This window comes from Sus scrofa, chromosome 15 (assembly GCF_054392235.1).
Source record: "Sus scrofa isolate SSC_HxYL_T2T_F1_AM1 chromosome 15, Sscrofa_HxYL_maternal_Yorkshire_Landrace_v2.0, whole genome shotgun sequence".
NCBI lineage: Eukaryota > Metazoa > Chordata > Mammalia > Artiodactyla > Suidae > Sus > Sus scrofa.
In genome coordinates, this window is record NC_139397.1 from 106,181,483 (window position 1) to 106,204,031 (window position 22,549).

General features: G+C 35.3%; 1 protein-coding gene across 15 annotated transcripts in view; it reads right to left on the bottom strand.

The window, feature by feature from the left end:
* Positions 1–16,116: 16,116 nt before the first annotated feature.
* The window catches only part of ZSWIM2 (zinc finger SWIM-type containing 2), a 45,202-nt gene continuing 38,769 nt past the window's right edge, over positions 16,117–22,549 (bottom strand). For 12 of the 15 annotated variants that reach the window (XM_084999147.1, XM_084999141.1, XM_084999143.1 and 9 more), the window contains 4 exons: positions 22,345–22,429; positions 20,922–21,034; positions 18,825–18,978; positions 16,117–17,903 (listed from right to left, as the gene is read on the bottom strand). In XM_084999147.1, coding sequence (XP_084855273.1) covers positions 17,097–17,903; positions 18,825–18,978; positions 20,922–21,034; positions 22,345–22,429 — 1,159 coding nt within the window. In that variant the 3' untranslated portion in view covers positions 16,117–17,096. The remainder of the gene's footprint in view (positions 17,904–18,824; positions 18,979–20,921; positions 21,035–22,344; positions 22,430–22,549) is intronic. The other 3 variants (XM_021075297.2, XR_014829343.1, XR_014829344.1) reach the window with 3 other exon arrangements.

Here is a 22,549-nt window from a genome sequence, read left to right on the forward strand (position 1 = left end):
AAGATGAACGCAAATGGACCCACACTAATACATATCATAATTAAATTGGCAAAAGAGAATTCTAAAGGCAATAAGAGAAAAACAATGAGTCACATACAAGGGAACCCCCAGTTTTTCTGCTGATTTTTCTGCAGAAACTTTGAAAGCCAGAAGGAAATGGCATGGTATGTTTAAGGTGTAAAAGGGAAAATATTACAATCTAGGATATCAATCAGCAAGATTATTATCAGAATTGAAGGAGAGATAAGGAACTCAGACAAGCAAAAACTAAGAGATGACCAATAGTAAATAGTTCCTAAAAGAAATGTTAAGGGGGATCTTCTCTAGGAGGAAAAGAAAAGGCTACAAAAAGGAGAATCTACAGAAGGGGAAAAATCCCTCTAGAAAATGCAAATATACAGTAAAGGCATCAGAATGGCCATCACCAAAAAGTCCAAAAGTAATAATTGCTAGAGAAGGTATGGAGAAAAGGGAGCCCTTTTACACTGTTGGTAGGAATATAAACTTGTTCAACCATTATGGAGGACAGTATAGAGGTTTCTTTAAAAAACTAAATATCACCGTGCTGTACAGTAGAAAATTGACAGAGCACTGTAAACCAGTATAATGGAAAAAAAAAATCCTTATATTAGAAAATAAATAAAACCCTTTAAGAAAAAAACCTAAATATAGAACTACCATATGACCCAGCAATCTCATTCCTGGGCATATATCTGGAGAAAATCATAATTCAAAAAGATATATGCACCCCAATATTCACTGCATCACTGTTTACAATAGCCAAGACATGGAAGCAAACTAACTGTCCATCAGAGGATTGGATAAACAGTATGTGGTACGTATATTCAATAGGATAGTACTCAGCCATAAAAAGAATGAAGTAATGCCATTTGCAGCAACATGGATGGACATAGAAATTAACATACTAAGTGAAATAAGTCAGAGAAAGACAAATATCACATGAGATCACTAATATGTGGAATCTAATACAAATAATATAAAAAAGATAAAAAAGAACTTAAAAGCAGAAACAGACTCAAAGATTTTGAAATCAAATTTATGATTACTAAAAGGGAAAATGTGTGTGTGTGGGGGGAATAAATTAGTAGGACTATAGCATAAAGTTACAGTAATCAAAATGGCATAGTACTGGCACAAAAATAGACACATAGATTCAATGGAACAGAATAGATAGCTCAGAAATAAACCCAGGCAGTGATGGCCAATTAATCTATGACAAAGGAGGCAAAAATATACAATGGAGTAAAGATAGTCTCTTCAGCAAGTGGTATCTGGAGAACTGGACAGCTACATGTAAAAGAATGAATATTTATTCAATAATACACAAAATAAACTCAGAATGGATTAAAACCCTAAATTTAAGATCAAAACCCATAAAACTCCTAGAAGAAAACATAGGTAGAAACTCTTTGACATAGTTTTTAGTTTTTTTGGATGTTTCCTAAGGTGAAGGAAACAAAAGCAAAAATAAATGGGATGTAATTAAACTTAAAAGCCTTTGCACAGCAAAGGAAACCATCAGTGAAATGAAAAGACAATCTACTGAATGGGAGAAAATATTTGCAAATGATATGATGATAAAGGTTAATATCCAAGATATATAAATAGCTCACTCAACTCAAAATAAAAAAAAGCAATCAAAAAATGGGCAGAAGAACTGAATAGACGTTTTTCCAAAGAAGACATACAGATGGATGTCAAATATGCTCAATACTGCTAATCATCAGAGAAATGCAAATCAAACCACAACGAGATATTAATTTACTTGTCAGAACCGCTATCATCCAAAGTCTACAAATAACAAAATATGCATCCCCACATTGGTGCATGGAAAAGGGTATTGTGGCTCCTTAAAAAACTAAAAATAGAACAATAATATGATCCAGAAATTTTCACTTCTGGGTATATATCTGCATACAATGAAAACACTAACTTGAAAAGATACATGTATCCGAGTGTTCACAGAAGCATTTTTTAATAAAAGCTTAGTTATGGAAACAACCTCAGTGTCCATCAACAGATGAATGGATAAAGATATATGTATAAAATATATATTATACACACACATGCACACACATATGCCCACATATACACAATGGAATACTATTCAGTCACTAAAAAAATGAAATTTGCCATTTGCAACAACATGGTTGGACCTGGAGGATATTATGCTTAACGAAATAAGAGAAAGACATGCTCCATCGTCACCAAGCTGTATAGTAGGAAAAAAATTGTATTGGGGAAATAACAATTAAAAATAAATTAAAAAAAGAAATAAGACAAAGACAGATACTGTATAACTTACATGTAGAATCTAAAAAACAAAATGAATGACCATAACAAGACAGAAACAGATTCAGATATAGAAAATAAACTACTGGTTATCAGTAGGGAGAGGATAGTGGGGGAGAGGCATGATAAGGGCAGGGAATTAAGAGGCACAGCTTATTATGTATAAAATAAATAAGCTACATGGAAATATTGTGTACAGCACAGGGAATATAGCCAATATTTTATAGTAGCTTTAAAAAAGCATATAATCTATAAAAATATTGAATCACTGTTACACACCTAAAACTAATACGACATTGTTTCAGCTATACTTCAAAAAAGCAATATGTATATATTTTTTTGTCTTTTGCCATTTGTTGGGCTGCTCCTGCGGCATATGGAGATTCCCAGGCTAGGGGTCTAATCAGAGCTGTAGCCACCAGCCTACGCCAGAGCCACAGCAACGCGGGATCCGGGCCACGTCTGCGACCTACACCACAGCTCACGGCAACGCTGGATCCTTAACCCACTGAGCAAGGGCAGGGATCGAACCTGCAACCTCATGGTTCCTAGTCGGATTCGTTAACCACTGCGCCACGACGGGAACTCCAAAAAAGCAATATATTTTAAAACTCCATATTGTTATAAGAATCAATTGAAAGTTAAAAATATTACATTTGAGAATTATCATGATCATATTCTTTCTGTACTTTCCCTTAGCACTCTATAGTGTATAGTAAAATGAGGAACTGAGATTTTTTAAATTATATTTTTGAAAGTTTTCTTATAAGCAATAGTATACAAATCATGCTGTTGCCATATTTTATTTTTGAAATTCATGTCACAGATATAATGGCTTTATTATTTTATTTTCAAGTAATTATGTAATTAGTACCACAAATTAATTGAAATAATCAGTATCTAATCAAAATAACTGACTTTATGGAAATTTGCATTTAAAAACTCTATTAGATTCTTATTTTTCTTCTCTAATGAATATTTAGAAAGTTAGCAGTTTTAAATGATTAATTTTTAAAATATTTTTGTAATAATGATTTTTATTTTTTTCATTATAGTTGGTTTACAGTGTTCTGTCAATTTTCTGCTGTATAGCAAAGTGACTCAGTCATGCATATACATTCTTTTTCTCACATTATCCTCCATTATTCTCCATCACAAGTGACTAGATATAGTTCCCTGTGCTATACAGCAGGATCTCATTGCTTTAAATGATTAATTATCCATAACCACAAGGAAACCTAAGAAGTAAACTATTTTTGTTTCAGTTAATCAGTGACACAGGAATGTAAATCTTTGGAAAATTAACTTTATTATGTTTTAATGGTTTTATAAAGTGTAAAAGGAACCTATTTAATTGTTCCTAGCTTGAACATGTTTCTCCTAAATTTATGTCAAATGGTGGTATTTTTGGAGGAGAGGAATTTTTGTCAGTGTATTTGGATCATCTTATTCAGATATTATTGAAATATCATGGAAACACACCTCTATTTGATGGCTGGCATTTTTCAAATAAAATGCAACTATTTAAAATATTTACACTTTCTTCTTTTCTCCTTTGTACTACAGTAATATACTAGTATATAATTACTCTATTACGCATCTAAAGAACAATTTGATCTTTAGAATTACATCTTTTAGTCCTTTTTGTCAGGATTTTTATGTTTGAACAAGCACATGTCTTGGAAATGCATTTTAATTATGAAACAGATGGCTACAAAACAGTACAATTTACTTAGAAACTGAAATCCAGCTTTTAAACACTAGAGCCTTTCCAGTGATTTAAACCTCTGCAACATGCCAAATTGTCTTTTATATGAATCAAAGTTTTCTATTCGAGCTTGAAAAATGCTTCCTCTACTCCAGAGATCAGCCACTCACCCAGTAACAATGACATTTTAACTTAAAAGAAACTGGTCATCCTCTTAAAAGAACATATCAAAAGTAGTACTTGGGGATTCCCATTGTGGTTTAGTGGGTAAAGAACCCTACTACTATGTATCTGTGAAGATGCAGGTTTGGGCTGGCAGCTGGAGCTCTGATTTGACTCCTAGCCTGGGAACTTCCATATGCTGCAGGTGTGGCCCTAAAAAACAACAAAAAAATAAATTATAAGTAGTACTTGTTTCACAATAGTCATCACTTCAAAAAAAGCAGTTCTATCAGATTTTAATCCTTTAATTTTTCTTGGAAAGATTCCTGCAAACATGTACCACTGAATATTTCATTATAATGACTTACTTGAATAAAATACGTATTACTATGTGTACAAGCATACATATTATATAGTTATGAATCGTGATGATACTCATGAAGGTATTTATTCAGTATAACACTGACTTCATAAAAGTAAACTATATCCCACTGTTAAGGACACAATTCTGCCTTTACAAACTCCAGAAAACATTCTCTAGCCATATTTTAAAATGGGATAATATAATACTTCTTCAATTAAAGCCTGAAAGAGGGAGAAGGAAGGGATGGTACTAAGAGAGAAAATGTCAAACTGGGAGCAAGTGGATTTTTGTGTAGTTTTGGATCCTTGCCTTGGTTTAAACATTAAAGTCCTTTAAACTTCATTTTCCTCATAAAGAAAATAGGATCTCCAAAAATTCTTTTAGCTCTTAAAAAAAACTGTGACTCTGGCGAAGAGCTAAGGGAGTTAGGAAACCACAGAAAAGGGTTGGAGCCAGCCACTGGCCTCTAATCTCCTTTCACCCAAGTCTCCATCTGTGATCCCTTCTTGGCCCTGCCATTTACTTTTCCCACTGCCCAGCTGACCACCAGCCTCCTGTTGACTTAGGCTCTTGTTTCCTCACCACATGATTTTCTGCCACAACACTTGGCAACACAGCTGGGCCTCAGATTTGCCATCGACAAACTGAGGGTCAGGAGCATACAGTGCTGAAGTTCACATCCAACTGTGGGTCTCTCCACCTGGCCACAACCAAGCAGGGACTGAAATTCTTAGTCTTTGAAATGACCTGTTCTTTCTGTCTCAAATTCCCACTGGTCACTTCTCAAGTTAAATCTCACCTTCTTTCCTCTTATTTCAGATCACAGTTCCAGATATTCTTATAAAAATACCAGTTCCCTTGAGGGGTTTACCATTTTTTATGTCTCTTTCTTTATATCCCTTCATTGGTGGACCTTGTAGACACTTCCTCATTGAGGATTTTTGGCGATGGGTTTACAAACTTTCCTCCTTAACTCTTGTTATCAAGAAGGACATAATATCCAGGAGGCTGATCAGTTATCACCATTGCTTCTCAGCTTCCTTCCTTTTTTCACTCTTGCAGCCCTCTCACTGCCACCTCCCCCAACCCATGGCCATAGCTAGGACCTCACTCAAACCTGCCCTGCCTCTGAAATCTCTTCAGGCATTACTTTCTCTGATCTAAACTTCCTATTTCTGCAGCCCTTCTGCGTAAGTACTCTTCTTTGACCAATCTTTGTCTTCTAATTAATTTACTCATTTACTTTATGGGCCACCCACATTCTGTGTGTGTGTGTGTGTGTGTGTGTGTGTGTGTTTTAATGGCCATACATGGGGCATATGGAAGTTCTCAGGCCAGGGACTGAATCTGAACTGCAGCTCTGGCAACACCAGATTCTTTAACCCATTGCACTGAGCCATCAAATCTGTGCCTCTGCAGTGACCTGAACCACAGCAGTCGGATTGTTAACCCACTGAACCACAGTGGAAGCTCCTCTTCTTTGTTCCCTTCTGAGTTTCAATTTTGAGTCTCTCTCCTGAATCTCTTCTTTTTGAGGTCCCAAACATACTTTTCCATTTTCCTTTAATTTCAACTGCCTATCAAAACTACAACTATGAATCAATCTAACTCTTCAACTTCTCTGTGTTTACACAGATTGCTCTGTGCAGCAAACAGTCATCCGAATAAATCAGATCAGTCACCTTATAAAAATACACAGTCAATAAGCTTAAAAGGACCTTAAAATTGCTTGAATTTCTGTCATGGCTCACTAGTCAGTTCACCTTCTATTTCTTTGAGGAAAATAAAATTTCTTTAATCTTTTTCAACGACCGCAAACTTATTCTTTACTCACACGCTGCTGACCTAGACTGCAACTTTACCAACTCCAGCCAGCAAACATCCAAACCTGCCTACATCTATACCTTCCCTGCCTCCTTTCGTCCATCTATTATAGTGGAAATGTCCCTGCATCCTACCATATGCTCTCCTACCACCTGTGCTCTAGAGCCTTTGTCATTATCAATTATCACCAGCTGTATCTTCAATGACACTCAAGGATGTTTGAGTCTCAGCTTTAAAAAATGCCTGAAACAAACACTCCCTTCCAGCTAATTTTACCTCTCCTCTCATTCAAAATGAGAGTTATGTATATATCATCCTGTTTCCATGTCTTCACCTGCCATTCTTTTTTCATCCTGATCCAACCTGGACTTTACTTCCACTATCCACTAAAAGTCTCCTAGCTAAGATCACAGACACCCTCCTTATTGCTAAAGCAAAACCGCATTCTTCATTCCTGTTCTTACTTGACCAGTTCCTGCCAGTTGACTACACTCTCTCTTTGGTTTTGACTACTACATAGTTTTTCTTTCCCTTCCTCTATCTGGCCATTTTACTTTATAATTCAATAGTTCCACAGTATAATAGAATATCCATGTATGTCAAGCTGTTGATCATATAATAGTGAACAAGATAAGATCTTTGCTCCTAAGTATCTTATATTTTAAGGGAGAAGGGATTAAGTAATTTCATAAAGTGCCATGAAGATAGAAATAGTTATATTAGATCCAAATTTAGAAAATTTCTCAGCCTCCTTTGCTATAATCTCCTGAGTTTTAAGTGTTGGGGCTCTCCAGAGCTCTGTTATCTGCCCTTTATTTACTCTGTATTCACTCCTTAGCTGATAGGATCTATTTACACAATTTCCATCAACATGCGTATAACTCCTAAATTAAAGATTTTGCCCCAAGCCTCTTCTAAGCTCCAAACTTACATTTAAGTGCTTACCTCAAGAATGCAGACTGCTGGAAGATCCATTCTTTTGTTGCTGCCCCACCTGGAACATGTAACTTCCCAAATAGGCTAGGGAAGAGACTGGAAGAAGCTTTTCATTGTCTCTGGTTGGCAATGGCATCCTTCACTTTTTCTCACATTTCATTTGTCTGAGCCAATCATAGAGCCCTACCTGGCTACAAAAGGGCTGGGAAGTATAGTTTCGCAAATGCCCAGAAAGGAGCCAGATATTGGTGAGCATGAGTAATACCCACCACAAAGAGAATTATTTGAGGCTTCTTTTCCCCCTTTCCCCTGCAAATAACCTCCTAAATGTTTATTTAATTCGGTAATTTCTCCACTCACACTTACGGTAAATAGGAGATGCACTGCCCAGATCTACCTTCAAGGAAGGACTTGTTGCCTGAGCTGCTGAGTTCAATCAGAAGATAGCCTGTGTTTTTACTTCTGTGGCTTGGGTTTGGTCCATGGCCCCAGAACTTCTGTGGGCGTGGCCAAAAAAGAAGAGGATAGCCTGCAGCTGTTAAGTCAGCTTCAGCTGTAGAGCGCTACCTAGGCCAACAACAAATCCTTCCTGCAAGAACCATATCCTATGATTGATTGTGGCAAGAGTATGACTGAGGCTTTATGGATCAACTTCTCTGATGTATTTGGCTTTCTTTCCCCAGAGAAAGGGACTGGGATGAGGAGAGATGATGAACAAAACACCAATATTTTAAATAAAGACAAGATCAGGCACCTCTTTTCCATAGGAGTTAATCCTTAATAAATAGCTTGTACCAAATTCTATTTAAGCACCTGTTTTTGGAAGAAATAATCTATGCCAGTTGGTGTTAGGAGGAGTCTGAAAAAGGAGATAAGATGGAATTTGAGAGTAGGAGCACTTTCAGTCCAGTGAGGTAATGAGGACCCTGTCTTTGATAAGTAGAACACAGATACTTCTGGACATAGGGTGGGTGTCAAATTATTAAAACTCAATTCGTGAATTATGACATATACCACTGGGGGAGGGGAGTATGCATTAGCTGGTATAAGCTATCAGACCTTTGAGAAGAACTGGGTAACAAACTTTAGAGACAATTAGGGATGAATGGGTATTGTTAAGCCCATTGTTACCCTGGAAAAAGATCTTGGAAAAGTGTGGGCAGTTGATTACCATGTGAATGTCAAGAGAGCTTCTCAATCACTTATAGAAAACAGTCTCCTGCAGAAGGAGGCAGAAGAAGCTGAGGACCAGAGGTTAATGGAGTGGTAGAGCTCCTGATAAGATCAGATGCTCAATCAAGGCAAGTTAAGATCAGGGCCAGGTCAGGATAAAATGGGATCCTAATATTTGGAAGAGAACATCTGGGTGGATAACCCTGAATATTTTGAACTCCCAGAATTTTCTGAACTCTCTGAAAGAACAGAAGTGAGCCATCCCTTTGTCTTAAAGGCTGGCCTGTCCACCCTCCCCCTCCCCCTTGCTTGAAGGCAATGCAGAGTTCTCACCCCATAAAATATCATGTGCTCCCTGTTGGGCAGGATTTGATTTTACTTTCTGTTATGGCCATTAGGCAAATATAACTTGGGTTAAGTCACAGCATAACTCAGTGAGGGATATGTGGTGTTAATAATGCCTGATATCCTAAAGAAGAAACAAGACTTAGCCACTGTGTATTGGCAGTTACTGGAGGAGAAACTGTAGGTCTGAATTCTAAAGTGCTTAATTAAGGGGACTAGAAAATAAGATTGGGAAGGAGAGCTTATTTACTTAGTGGTTACGGATATTGGATTTAACAGCTTGGTGAGGATTACAGGTGATGATGCATCACTACTGAGATGACTCTTTGAGGCATAGGAAAAGCAATGCTGAAACTAACTGAAGTTGAAATACTAGAATCCCATAGTAGACAGTAGACCAAGGAATTAAAAAACCCAAGGAAGCCAGCATGCTGGAATGAATATACTTTATAAGTCTAGGAGCCCTAGCAGATGGTTATGTAACATGTGAAGGCAATACACCATTTACCAAAGCCATAAACAATGTGTTGGTATGGAGCACTAGAATCATTAAGTAGTGGTTCTCACCTAAAACCCAAGGCTGATGGTGGGTTAGGCTCTTACTACCATGATCACTTATAGCAATGGGGATGATTAAACCTAAATAAAGGCCAAATGGTAGTACTTGACTACCAAAATCCAGGTGGATAAAATTATTGTAATAACTGATAGTGGCAAAGTAGCAGCTAAGAGGCTTGACATAACACTTGGAGATGGCTAACCAAACGGTGTCACTAGGGGCAAAATAGATGAGAATCCAACAAAGGTATTCTATTCAGCCTTCACTATCATAAAAGATCAAGAACAGATGACCAGGAAGGAGGGTAATTGCCTTAGTTAAAAGTCATAATCCAGTGTCAGTTTTCTGGACTCAAGGTTGTTTTCAGACCCAGAGCCATTGACTAAAGAGGGTGGGGTAAGTCCCTAATAGGAAGGAGATTGCAATAGTGCAGAAAATATACTCATAATGATTTCCCCACTATTCCCAAAAACTTGTTTATTTAGAATGGCCAATCATCTCAGTTTTCCCAAAACTCAGGACCTTCTTGGGACATGGGATTTCTTTTTTTTCTTTTTTTTTTGGCTGTGCCTGTGGCATGTGGAATTTCCTGGGCCACGGATCAAACCCATACCACAGCTGTGACCCAAGTTGCTTCAGTGACAATGCTGGATCTTTAATCCATTGCCACAAGGGAACTCTGGAACTTTTTTTTAATTGGGAAAAGTCCTAAGGAAGCTGGGATGATTTTGTCACTCTAGTACTGTGTGCTGCATAAAGGGGAATAGGCAAACATTTCAAGAATTGTTGAACAAGTTTTAACTGACAGTGATACACAGAAACTGAAGCACTATTTTTGTCCCTGTATGAGAGTGAGGGCACATGGAGGCTGGCTAATAAATTGAGTCTTGAAAAACATCTGGCTTGTGATGGGTGCCTATTTCTTTAGTTATTTGTACAATTGAGAAAAACATACTAAATAATTAGCACAAGCTCCACACTGAGTTCTGGGTCTGTGGGATAAGGATAATCATAGCAGTGACCTGAGCCATAGTAGTGACAATGCCAGATCTTAACCTGCTGAACCACCAGGGAAATACAAACACAGACAGTTTTAAAAAGGAACACAATACTATAAAGAACACTTAATCAAAAATAGATAATTCAATTTCTGAGATATAAAGCAATTTAGAATCAGACTATATGACACAAGAGAATGCATGAGTGATCTAGAATATAGAATAATAGAAATTAATCAGAACAGCAGACAGAAAGACAGATGAAAAAAAGCACAAACTACATATAAGATTTAAAGGATGATATAAAACATGCCAACGCATGCATTACAGGGGTTATAGAAGGAGAAGAGAGAGAGAAGGGGATTGAAGATAAATTGTGGCTAAAAACTTCCCAGATAGAAAGAAGGAAACATATCTAGATAAAGGAAGCACAGAGGATCCCATACAAAATTAACTCAAATAGACCCACACCAAGACAGATCCTAGTTAAAATGGCAAAAGTTAAAGAGAGAGTTCTAAAGGTGGCAAGAGAAAAACAAAGAGTCATATACAAGGGAACCCGCACAAGGCAACCGGCTGATTCTTTTGCAGAAATTTTGCAGGCTAGAAAAGAGTACATGATATAGTCAAAGTCCTGAAGGGGAAATTTCCACTGTGGCTGAGTGGGTTAAGATCCCAACATAGTCTGAGGATGAAGGTTTGACCCCTGGCCTTGCTCAATAAATTAAGTTTCTGGCATCGCTGTAAGCTATGGCATAAATCACAAATGCAGCTCAGATCTGATATTGCTGTGGCTGTGGCACAGGCCTGCAGCTGCAGCTTGGATCCAATCCCTGGTCTGGGAACTCCCATATGCTGCAGGTGTGGCTGTAAAAAGAAAAAAAAAAGTCCTGAAAGGGAAAACCCTACAATCTAGGATACTCTACACAGCAAGATTACCATTTAGAATAGAAGGAGTGATAAAGAATTTCTCAGACAAGCAAAAACTAAAAGAATTCAGCAATACTAAACCTACCCTAGAAAAAAGTTGAAGGGTCTTCTCTATGGAAAAGAAGTAAGAATCTATAAGAAAAGGAAAATCCTAATAATAAAGAAAATATATACTTAGTAAAGGATTTAAGATCACTTAAGTAATCTAGTATGTAGACTTAAAAAATTGTAAAAGCAACTATAACTACAAAAAAAGTAAAGGGATAAGCATGAAAATATAAAATATAATATCAGAAAAACAAAATGTGGGAGAGAGGAGTAAAAAATGTAGATCTTTTAGAATGTGTTTGAACCTAAATGATTGTCTGTTTAAAGCAAGTAAACATAATTATGGGTCAACATATCTGAACCATATGGTAACCACCAATCAAAAACCTACAATGGATATACACAAAACCACAAAGAAAGGAATGCAAACATACTACAAAAGAATCATCAAACCAAAATGGGAGAAAAAAATAAGAATAAATGAACAGAGAAAAACTATGAAAACAACTGAAAATGAAGGCAACAAGTACATACATATCAATAATTACTTTAAATGTCAATGGACTAAATGCTCTGATCAAAAAACATAGGGGGCTGATAGAAAACAAGACCCTTCAATATGATTCTTATAGGGGGCTCACTTCAGGGTGAAAGACATACAAAGTTAGGCGATGGAAAAAGATATTTCATGCAAATGAAAATGACAAGAAAGTGGTGGTAGCAATACTCTTATCAGACAAAATAGATTTTAAAACAAAAGTTTTAATGAAAGACAAAGAAGGGCTTTATATAATGATAAGAGGATCAATTCAATAAGAAGGTATTACATTCTTTAACATACAGACACCCAATACAGAAACACCTACATTTATGAAGCAAGTATTTAGAGACATAAAGGGAGACACTGGCAATAATACAATAATAGTAGGAGACTTTAATACTCCATTAACATCAATGATAGATCATCCAGACAGAAAATCAATAAGGCAACAGTGGTCTTAAATTACTCAATAGACTATTTGTATTTAATAGATATCTACAAGACATTACATTCAAATGCATATGAAATGTTCTTCAAGATAGGTCACATGCTAGATCATAAAACAAGCCTCAACAAACTTAAGAGGAGAGAAATTATATCAAGCATTTTCTTCTGACTATGACAGTATGAACTAGATGTCAACTTCAGAAAGAAAAACAGCAGAAGAACAAATACAAGGAGACTGAATGACATGGTTCTAAAAAAAAAATGGATCAAGACAATGAAATCAAAGAGGGAATCAGAAAATACCTTGAGACAAATAAAAGTGAAAACATAACTTTCTAAAATCAATGGGATGCAGCAAAAGCATATCTAAGAGGGAAGTTTATAACAATATGGGCGTACCTCAAGAAACAAGAAAAAAAAAAAAATCTCAAATAAAAGACCCTAATCTACTGCCTAAAATAACTGGAAAAAGAAGAACAAATTCCAAAGTCAGCATAAAGAAGGAAATAATAAAGCTCAGAGAGGAAATAAAAATAGAGATGAAAAAGTAATAGAAAAGATCAATGAAACCAAAAGCTGGTCTTTTGAAAAGATAAACAAAATTGATAAAACTTGGAGTTCCTGTTGTGACTCAGTAGGTTAAAACCCGACTAGTATTCAAGAGGATGCGGGTTCAGTCCTTGGCCTTGCTCAGTGGGTTAAGGATCCAGTGTTGTTGTGAGCTGTGGTATAGTTTGCAGACGTGGCTCGGATCCACATTGCTGTGGCTGAGGTGTGTGGACTGACAGCTGTAGCTCTGATTCAGCCCCTAGCCTGGGAATCTCCATATGTTGCAGGTGTGGCCCTAAAAGGAAAAAAAAAAAAAAAACCTTTAGCCAGCTTCACCAAGAAGAAAAGAGAGAACACAAATACAGAAAAAAAAAAAAAAAAGAAATGAAGAGCATAAATCCTAATACTACAAAGATATAAAAAAATAATAGCATACTGTGAATTATATGTCAATAAATTGGAAAATCTAGAAGAAATGGATAAATTTCTAGAAAAAGACAGCTTGCTAAGGCTGAGTCTAGAAGAAATAGATAATTCGAACAGACCAATCACTAGAAGTGAAATTGAATTTATAATAAGAAAAACTCCCAGCAAACAAGAGTCCAAGACTCGACAACTTCATAGGTGAATTTGGCTGAACATATAAAGAACAACTCATACCTATCCTTCTCAAACTATTTCAAAAAATTGAAGAGGATTGAACACTTCCAGGTTCATTCTAGAGGCCGCCATTATTCTGATACCACAACCAGACAAAGACACTGCAAAAAAAGGAAATCATAGGCCGGTATCTCTGGGAAAATGGATTCAAAAATCTTCAACAAAGTATTAGTAAACTGAATGCAGCAATACCTAAAAAGGATCATACAGCATGATCAAACTGGATTTATTCCAATGTCACAGGGTGATTCAACATTCTCAGAGCAAAGTGACATACCACATTAACGAAAGGAAAGATAAGGATCACATGATCATCTTAGATGCATAAAAAGCATTTGACAAAATTCACCATCCATTCATGATAAAAACTCTCATCAAAGTGGGTATGGGGGAACATAACTCAACATAATAAAGGCCATTTACGACAAACCTACAACTAGCATGGTACTTAATGATGAAAAGCTGAAAGCCTTCCCACAAAATTCAGAAACAAGAGGAGATTGCCCATACTCGCTGCTTCTATTTAACAAAGTACTGGAAGTCCTAGTCACTGCAAACAGACAAGAAAAAGAAATAAGGTATCCAAATTGTTAGAGAAGTGTAAAACTGCTTCTATTTGTAGATGATACAATTCTATATATAGAAAACCCTAAGGTCTCCACCAAAAACCTATTAGAACTAATCAATGAATTCAGCAATACAGGATACAAGCTACAGGATACAAGATTAATATGCAGAACACTGTTCCATTTCTATACACTAATATCTGTATAGAAAACAGAAATCTGTTGCATTTCTATAAACTAATAATGAAATATTTTTAAAAAATTCTGTTTAAAACTACATAAAAATTACCTGGAAATAAACTTAACCAAAACTATAAAACACTGATAACTGTAACTGAAGATGATTCAAAGAAATGGAAAACTATCCTGTGCTCTTGGATTAGAAGAATTAATATTATTAAAATGGTCATATGAACCAAAGCAATCTACAGATTTAATGAAATCCCTATTAAAATATTGAGGATATTTTTCACAGAACTAGAACAAATAATTCTAAAGTTTATACAGAACCACAATAGACCTCAAATTTCCAAAGCAATCCTGAGAAAAAAGAACAAAGCTGAAGGTATCGTGCTTCCTGACTTCAGAATACACTACAAAGCTGGAACCATTGAAACTGCATGGTAAAACTAGACACATAGATCAGTGGAACAGAATAGCAAGCCCAGAAAAAAACCCACATACCTATGGTCAATCCATGACAAAGGAGGCAAGAATACTCAATGGAGAAAAGACTGGTACTGGGAAAACTGGACAGCCACATGTCAAACAATGAGATTGGAATATTCCCTCACACTATATACAAAAATATACTCAAAATAGTTTAAAGTCCTAAATGTAAGACCTGAAACCATAAAATTCCTAGAAGAGAACATAGGCGGAATACTCTTTGACATAAATCATAGCAATATTTTCTTGGATCAGCTGCTAAGGCAAAAGAAATAAAAACAAAAATAAACAAATGGGACCTAATTAAATTTAAAAGCTTTTGTACAACAAAGGAGAGCACTGACTAAATGAAAAGACAACCTATGGGCTGGGAGAAAATATTTGCAAATTATGTGACCAACAAGGGGTTAATACCACAATATAGAAACAACTCATACAACTCAATATCGAAAAACAAACAATCCAATCAGAAAATGGGCAGAAGACTTGAACAGACACTTCTACAAAGAAGACATACAGACAGCCAAAAAGGACATGCAAAGTTGCTTAACATCACTAATTATTAGAGAAATACAAATCAAAACCACAAAAAGGCATAACCTCACATCTGTCAGAGTGGCTGTCATCGAAAAGTCTACAAATATTGGAGAGGATGTGGAGAAAAGAGAATCTATGTACACTATTGATAGAAATATAAATTGATTTAGACACTATGGAAAACTGTATGAAGATTCCTTAAAAAACTAAAAATAGAACTACCATATAATCCAGCAATTCTACTCCTGGGTATATATCCGAAAAAAAATGAAAACACTAATTAAAAAAATATAAATGCTTCCCAATTTTTTTTTTTGGTCTTTTTGCCCTTTCTAGGGTTCCTGTGGCACATGGAGGTTCCCAGGCTAGGGGTCTAATCGGAGTTGTAGCCGCCAGCCTATGACACAGCCATAGCAAGACCAGATCTGAGCCGTGTCTGTGACCTACACCACAGCTCACCACAACACTGGATCCTTAACACACTGAGCAAGGCCAGGGATCAAACCTGAAACCTCATGGTTCCTAGTTGGATTCGTTAACCACTGAGCCATGTTGGGAATTCCACTTCCCAATTTTTACAGCAGCCCTATTTACAATAGCCAAGACATGGAAGCAAACCAAGTGTCCTGCAACAGATGACTGGATTAAGATGTAGCCGCACGTGCGCGCACACACACACACACTGGAATATTACTCAGCCATACAAATGAAATAATGGCATTTGCAGCAAGTTGGACAGACCTAGATAATATTATACTTATGAAATAAATCAGACAGAGAAAGACAATTACCATATGATTTCACTCATATATGTAATCTAAACAACAAAACAAATGAACAAACAAAATAATACAGAAATGGATTCACAGATACAGAAAAACGATGGTGACCAAAGGGGAGAGGGAAACTGGGAGGGACAGATTAGGGGCATGAGATGAATGGATACAAACTACTATATGTAAAAGAGACAAGCATCAAGAATATACTTGGGAATTATACCCATTATCTTGTAACAACCTATAATGGAATAGCACAGGAATTATATTCATTATCTCATAACAACCTATAATGAAATATAATCTCAAAAATACCAAAGCCACTATGCCATACACCTGAAATTAACACAATATTATAAATTAACTATACTTCAAATAAAAAAAGGAAATTGGTAGTATTTATATGTTTCTTGATAAAAGTAACCAGTAAAACCATTATATATGTGGCACAGCTTACAGCATTGTAAGGATATTGTATTTCATTTCATATATAAAAAAACCCCTTTAAGGAAATAAAGCAAAAAAGAAAATCACCATCTCATCTTAATTTTCCTATAGGTTTGTGGTGATTATAAGCACAAGAAAATGTAAAAATACATAAGCACTGGAAAGATTTCTTGCGTGTTATATGTTATCAAGTAGAATGTTTGAAAACAATGACTCAATACAAGGAAAATCTATTCCCTTAATTACAAATGACTATTTTATCTATTTAGAGTCATATATAAAAATCAATATTCATAACTGATCATATCCTAAACATATTCATCAAGATACCTAATGCTTTAAATCTTATAAGGAATGAAGCCATTTCCTTCAGGTGTAGGTCATTACTCATAGACAAGTAGGCAAAATAATAACAGAGAATTTTATATATATATATACATACACACACATATATATTTGTCAAGAGTATACAGTGTTTTATGTTCTATAAAAACATTTTTATATTCCATATTAAAATTTTTTCTGATGTTAATAAAATACATTTTCATAACTGAACTCCTTCCAATATTAGAGATAGCTCAGTACTTTTTGTTTTTAAAGGGTAAGATATAGGCCTTCTGGATAAATGACTACATTTTGGTCTAATTTTCCCTATACAATGATTATACCTCTTAGACAAACTAAGATTAGTTTTACCCCCATTGACAGTTAGATTTAAATCATCTGGAAGTAAGGTACTGGATCTCGCGTTGTCTTTCTTTATTTCAGTACCAAGAATCTTCTTTGAATTGTGGACAATACATTTACAGTCTTTGCTCATCTTCTGGCTTTGACCAGTGTGGTGTGTTTTACTGATACATGGGTTTTCCATTCCAGTCAGACATGTAAGCCTCTTGTGATGAACAGAAGGAAAAAATGTTTGAGATGACATTTTCCCATAGGATCCAGTGGGTAAATCATGGAGATATCTGGGGAAATGTTGGCTAACTTTATAGTCATAGGTTGATTTTCTTGAATTTGAATCATCTAATTTGATAGAATATAGGTCATCTATTGTTATATTCTGATAAGTATCTGTTGGACTTTGAGTTGTATTCAGTTTTTCAGAATTACATTGAGGTATACTAGGTAAAATTCCAAGACTATTTTGTTTTAAGACTAATCCAGTACCAGGAATAAAAAGTTCTTCCTGTTTTGACAGATGAGGGATGTCTGTGTTTGAAACAGACTGATGTGCATGTCCATTCACTGCTGTATCTTTCCAGATTAAAGGATTATATATAACTTGTCCATCAATAGGGCATGAATTGCATTGGTGGAATAACCAACTGTCAATACATTTCCTATGAAACTTAAAAAAATTTACAAGTTAATCAGAGATATATTATCTTGTTTACAATGTATATTATCCAAGTAACTTTTCTCTAGGTTTAGTATTGTGTTAATTTTAAAACTTTCACAAAATTGGAAAGTAATATAACTTATCAAGTTTTGTGGAAATACTTTGAAGAAGTTCTCTTAAAAATGCAATTGGTCATGGACAGATCTCAACTTTCTACATTAAAATGAAAAGCCTTCTTTGGATACCATCTTTGCAATTTCACTAAAAACTTACTACTTGTCCAAGCCATTAATTTCACTACTGCTTTCTAATGAATGAAAATTATTAAATAAAAAAAAGTCATAGCCAACTAGCATTGAAAATTAATATGATGATAGTAAGTGATAAAGTGATTCTAGGGAAGAAAACAAATTGTCAGACATTTAAAATAAGGGTGACTCTAAAGCTATAAATGTTTATTGACTGAAATGACTTCATCTCAGAAAAACCCTGGTTACCAAATATATAGTGATCTAGCAATATTAGACTTTGATTCCAGCAAGTTAATTTGACATAATAATAAATTATGTCAAATTAAGCATTTCTGTTTCATCTAAAGAATCATAAAAATAATATTAGAAAGTTAGTATTGTATAAGATTTTTCTTTTTACAGGTAACTAAAGTAGATAAAATAATTTAACCTAGAGTGCCATTTTATCTTTCCTCAATAGTATATACAGAAATGAATCCTAATCAGTAGGAATCTATCCTGAGGGAACAGAGCTGCCTTCTCAATAGTCTCTGCTCTAGCTTTGCAAACACACACTGTTCAATCTGAACATCTCTGCTTGTAATTCAACCAAAAAGTAAAAGGTGAGACTTAAATTGCCATTTCATCTCTGAAAATTGGCTCTTTAGGGAAAGTCAAACTAAAATGATGTGACTTCTACCTTGTGAGCACATGGTAGCAATCTTGTATGTTGACCAAGGTGAAATGCCTTCAAACAAAGTCGACACTGGTAGCCTGGAGCCAGTAGCTTACTATTCTTTGTGATCAGTAAGAGAGGCAGTGACTTGACCACGTGTTTTGGTGTATAGACTTGGCTAAATGAGAATAAGCAAGCAATGAGACATGATTGGTTATGTATGATTATATACCAGGAAGTAACCAAGAGCACAGGTAATAACCTCCATATAAATAATGCAAATGAACCCAATACTTCTTAAAGCTGAAGACAATAAATCTCATACATTATAAAGCTAAAAAAATCTATTATATTTATCTTGAACAAGATGGATCCAACTGCAGCACTTTCATAAAGAACAAATTTAGTCATTTCAAATAAAAATACTAACCTGAAAATTTTTGATTTGCACCTTTTAACATCATTGAAACCAGAACAGAATTTTGGTGAGAACCATATACTCAAGCTATTTCAGTCTGAGCCAACACTTAGGCTTGTGTTTATAAAAATACAACCCAATTCACTCTGCTATCTGGTGAAGTAAGGTGTATGGTAAGCCACATTAAATATTCTAAGCCACTATAATAAATTAGTAGATCATTAGGAAACTCATTTTCCCTTGGGGTATATGATTAGGACTACAGCATTATTAGGCCATAATATTCTATAAAGATACCAACTCCATTTTTGTACGAAAAGTACCAACCAATGTAACTGATATGCAATGAAAATTTGATGCCACTAACAACTAATAAAACATATAAATATTTTTTTAAAAAGCTTGGTTAAAAGGTTAGATGTTTTCTTCTTATTCAAAAGTCATTCAGAATAAAGTTCAAATATATTATTTAAAAAAGTTTATACTTCTCATTATTCTGCAGCTATACCTCCATCATGTTACAGAAACTGCTTTTACCAAGGTTATTTAATTGTCAACTAAAAAAACCTGTGTTTTTATTATTTCAGGTTATTAATCACTTTATTTTGAAACTCTCTTATTTATTCCATTTTCTCTCCTTAGAATGTCCTTCTATTCTTAATTTTTTCTTGCCTCCCTCACAATATCTCCCAAACTATTAGTTGTACAATTTACCATTCTAATAGGCTGAAGTGTGATATCCATCCAGGGTCACAGGAAATGGAGACGGAGAGCCTTTGTTTAGGCTTATTTTGTACCCACATGGAATTTTATGCTCCCATGGACTGTGGTCTCCTAAGTGTGTGGAGCACACACAGGACATGGGCTAGATATTCACTGGGTTCAATGAAAGTATATATATACACGAAGAAGTACAATTTTTGTTTGGTTAATTTATTGAAATTATCTTTTAGAAATATTTCTAGTTTATACCATCCTTTTGCATGTTTTATAGCATACGTAATATGTTCATTATACAAAATATATTTAATTTTCTTTAATTGATAAGAAGTATGACAAAAGGTTTGAACATCTGTCCACTAGTTGAGAGCCCAAGTCAGGGTTCTGAAACACAACCAAGCCCCCAGCACTCTTCTTCCATGGAGGTGGAGTAGAGGGAGAATGAGAAAAAAGACTTCCTTCCCCTAGAGACCAATCACTTCAAAGTAAAATCTCAAAGATCCCTATTTTCTTTTTCTTTGTATAACTTACATCAGTTTTAATTTTCCATTTATTTAGATGATCACTTAATTACTCAGGAAACTACTATAGCCTTAATACCCAGTACAATCTCTGGTAGAGTTAGTAATAGTAGGCAACATTATTTGAATATTTACTGTGTGTATTAATTCATTTCACAAGCACAAAATACCTCTGAGACTGGTTTCATAATTATCCCCATTTTAAAGATAAAGAAAAATGTGGCAGGGAGAAGTAAAGTAACTGGCCTAAGAATTGCAGAGCCAGCTTGTGGTTGTACAAGGACTGGATTTAGGCATTCTGACTCCAGAGCCTTGCTCTCACTTGAATACTATAATGTCACCCAATATATAATAAATACTTAATTCACAGTGAATAAAGAAATGAATAAAATTTATCCAAGTGAAAAATTATGTAAATATCCTAAGTCATACAAGAAATATCAGTTTCACTGAGGATCTCACCCTTGCTTTTCTTGAAAATGTGGCATCTTTCCTTCTATCTCCGTTTTAATATCTACATATTTTACAGTTTCATCTGATCTTTTTTCTAGTGATCTCCATCTTTGATTTCTCTTCTGTAATAGTTAAAGAGTGGATGTTACTTTGCAAATGATGGAAATGTTTACTTTGTGTATTAAAATCAGTTGGCTACATATCAATAACAATGATAAAGACTCATCATTTAAAAATATAGCTTTTTTTATTATTTTTTAAAATTTATTTTTGTCTTTTTGCCTTTTTCTAGGGCCACTTCCCGCGGCATATGGAGGTTCCCAGGCTGGGGGTCTAATCGGAGCTGTAGCCTCCGGCCAACGCCAGAGCCACAGCAATGCGGGATCCGAGCCGCGTCTGTGACCTACACCACAGCTCACAGCAACACCGGATCCTTAACCCACTGAGCAAGTCCAGGGATAGAACCTGCAGCCTCATGGTTCCTAGTTGGATTTGTTAACCACTGCGCCACGACGGGAACTCCAAATATATTAGCTTTTTAACACATTAAGGAAATGTGTACAACTTTGCAAATTATTAGTGACTCCAGTATACTGTTACACAGCTATGATAACATTACTTTTCTTTGTTCTTTTTTGGCTGCCTCAGCACATGGAGTTCCTAGGCCATGGTTGCAACCTTTGCCACAGTTGTGGCAATATTGGATCCTTTAACCCACTGTGTTGCACTAGGTATCAAACCTGTGTCCCAGTGCTCCAGAGATAATGTGATTGTGTTGTGCCACAGCAGGAACTCCTAACATTACCTTTTAAGGTAAAAATATTAACATAATTAATCATGGTACTTGTGGCTGTTTTACATTGAGTAATAAGTAGAAATTAGTATTATTTCTCATGAAGTTCAAATGATGTCAATAAAATTCCATGATTAAGAAATTTTAAAACCATAAATGGTTGTCAGTAACATTATAATTTACTTTTTTAACGTTGAGGTCTTTTTTTAGAATGAATTTTCAAGATTGCAGGCTGTAATTTCTGTCCTTAATATTTATGTATGATATCATCATGTTTGTTATTGTGTTGGATTTTATAAACTACCAATGTGAGAACTGATTGCTTGTAAATCCTTAAGAAAAGGTTCTTCAAAGTTATGGTCTTTTGTCTGTATTCAAAATGGTCGGCTCTATTCTAGAGTGTTATCTATTCTTTTGTTGTTGTTTTTTGGCTGCACCTGCGGCATATGGAAGTTGCCCCGCCAGGGATCAAATATGAGCTGCAGCTGTGGATCTATGCCACAGCTGTGGCAATGCTGAATCCTTAGGCCATTGTGCCACAGCAGGAACTCCCTATCTATTCTTATTATTCTTGGATTTTACTTAGATTTACGATAGAAAAAATACAAACACAAATGAAATTCAAGGTGAATACTGTACCTCACGAAATATAAATGAGTGAGAAAGATGGCAGCTGCTATCAAAACATTCCTGGCATAAGTGATATTCTATACATTCGGTACACCTAAAAATGCAAAACACCAAAACATACAATAAAAAAATGAATTATTTTGACTTTTTTGATGAAAAAATTCTGGCCAAGATTTCCTGGGAACTATGCAGATATGATAAGGCCCATCTTAAT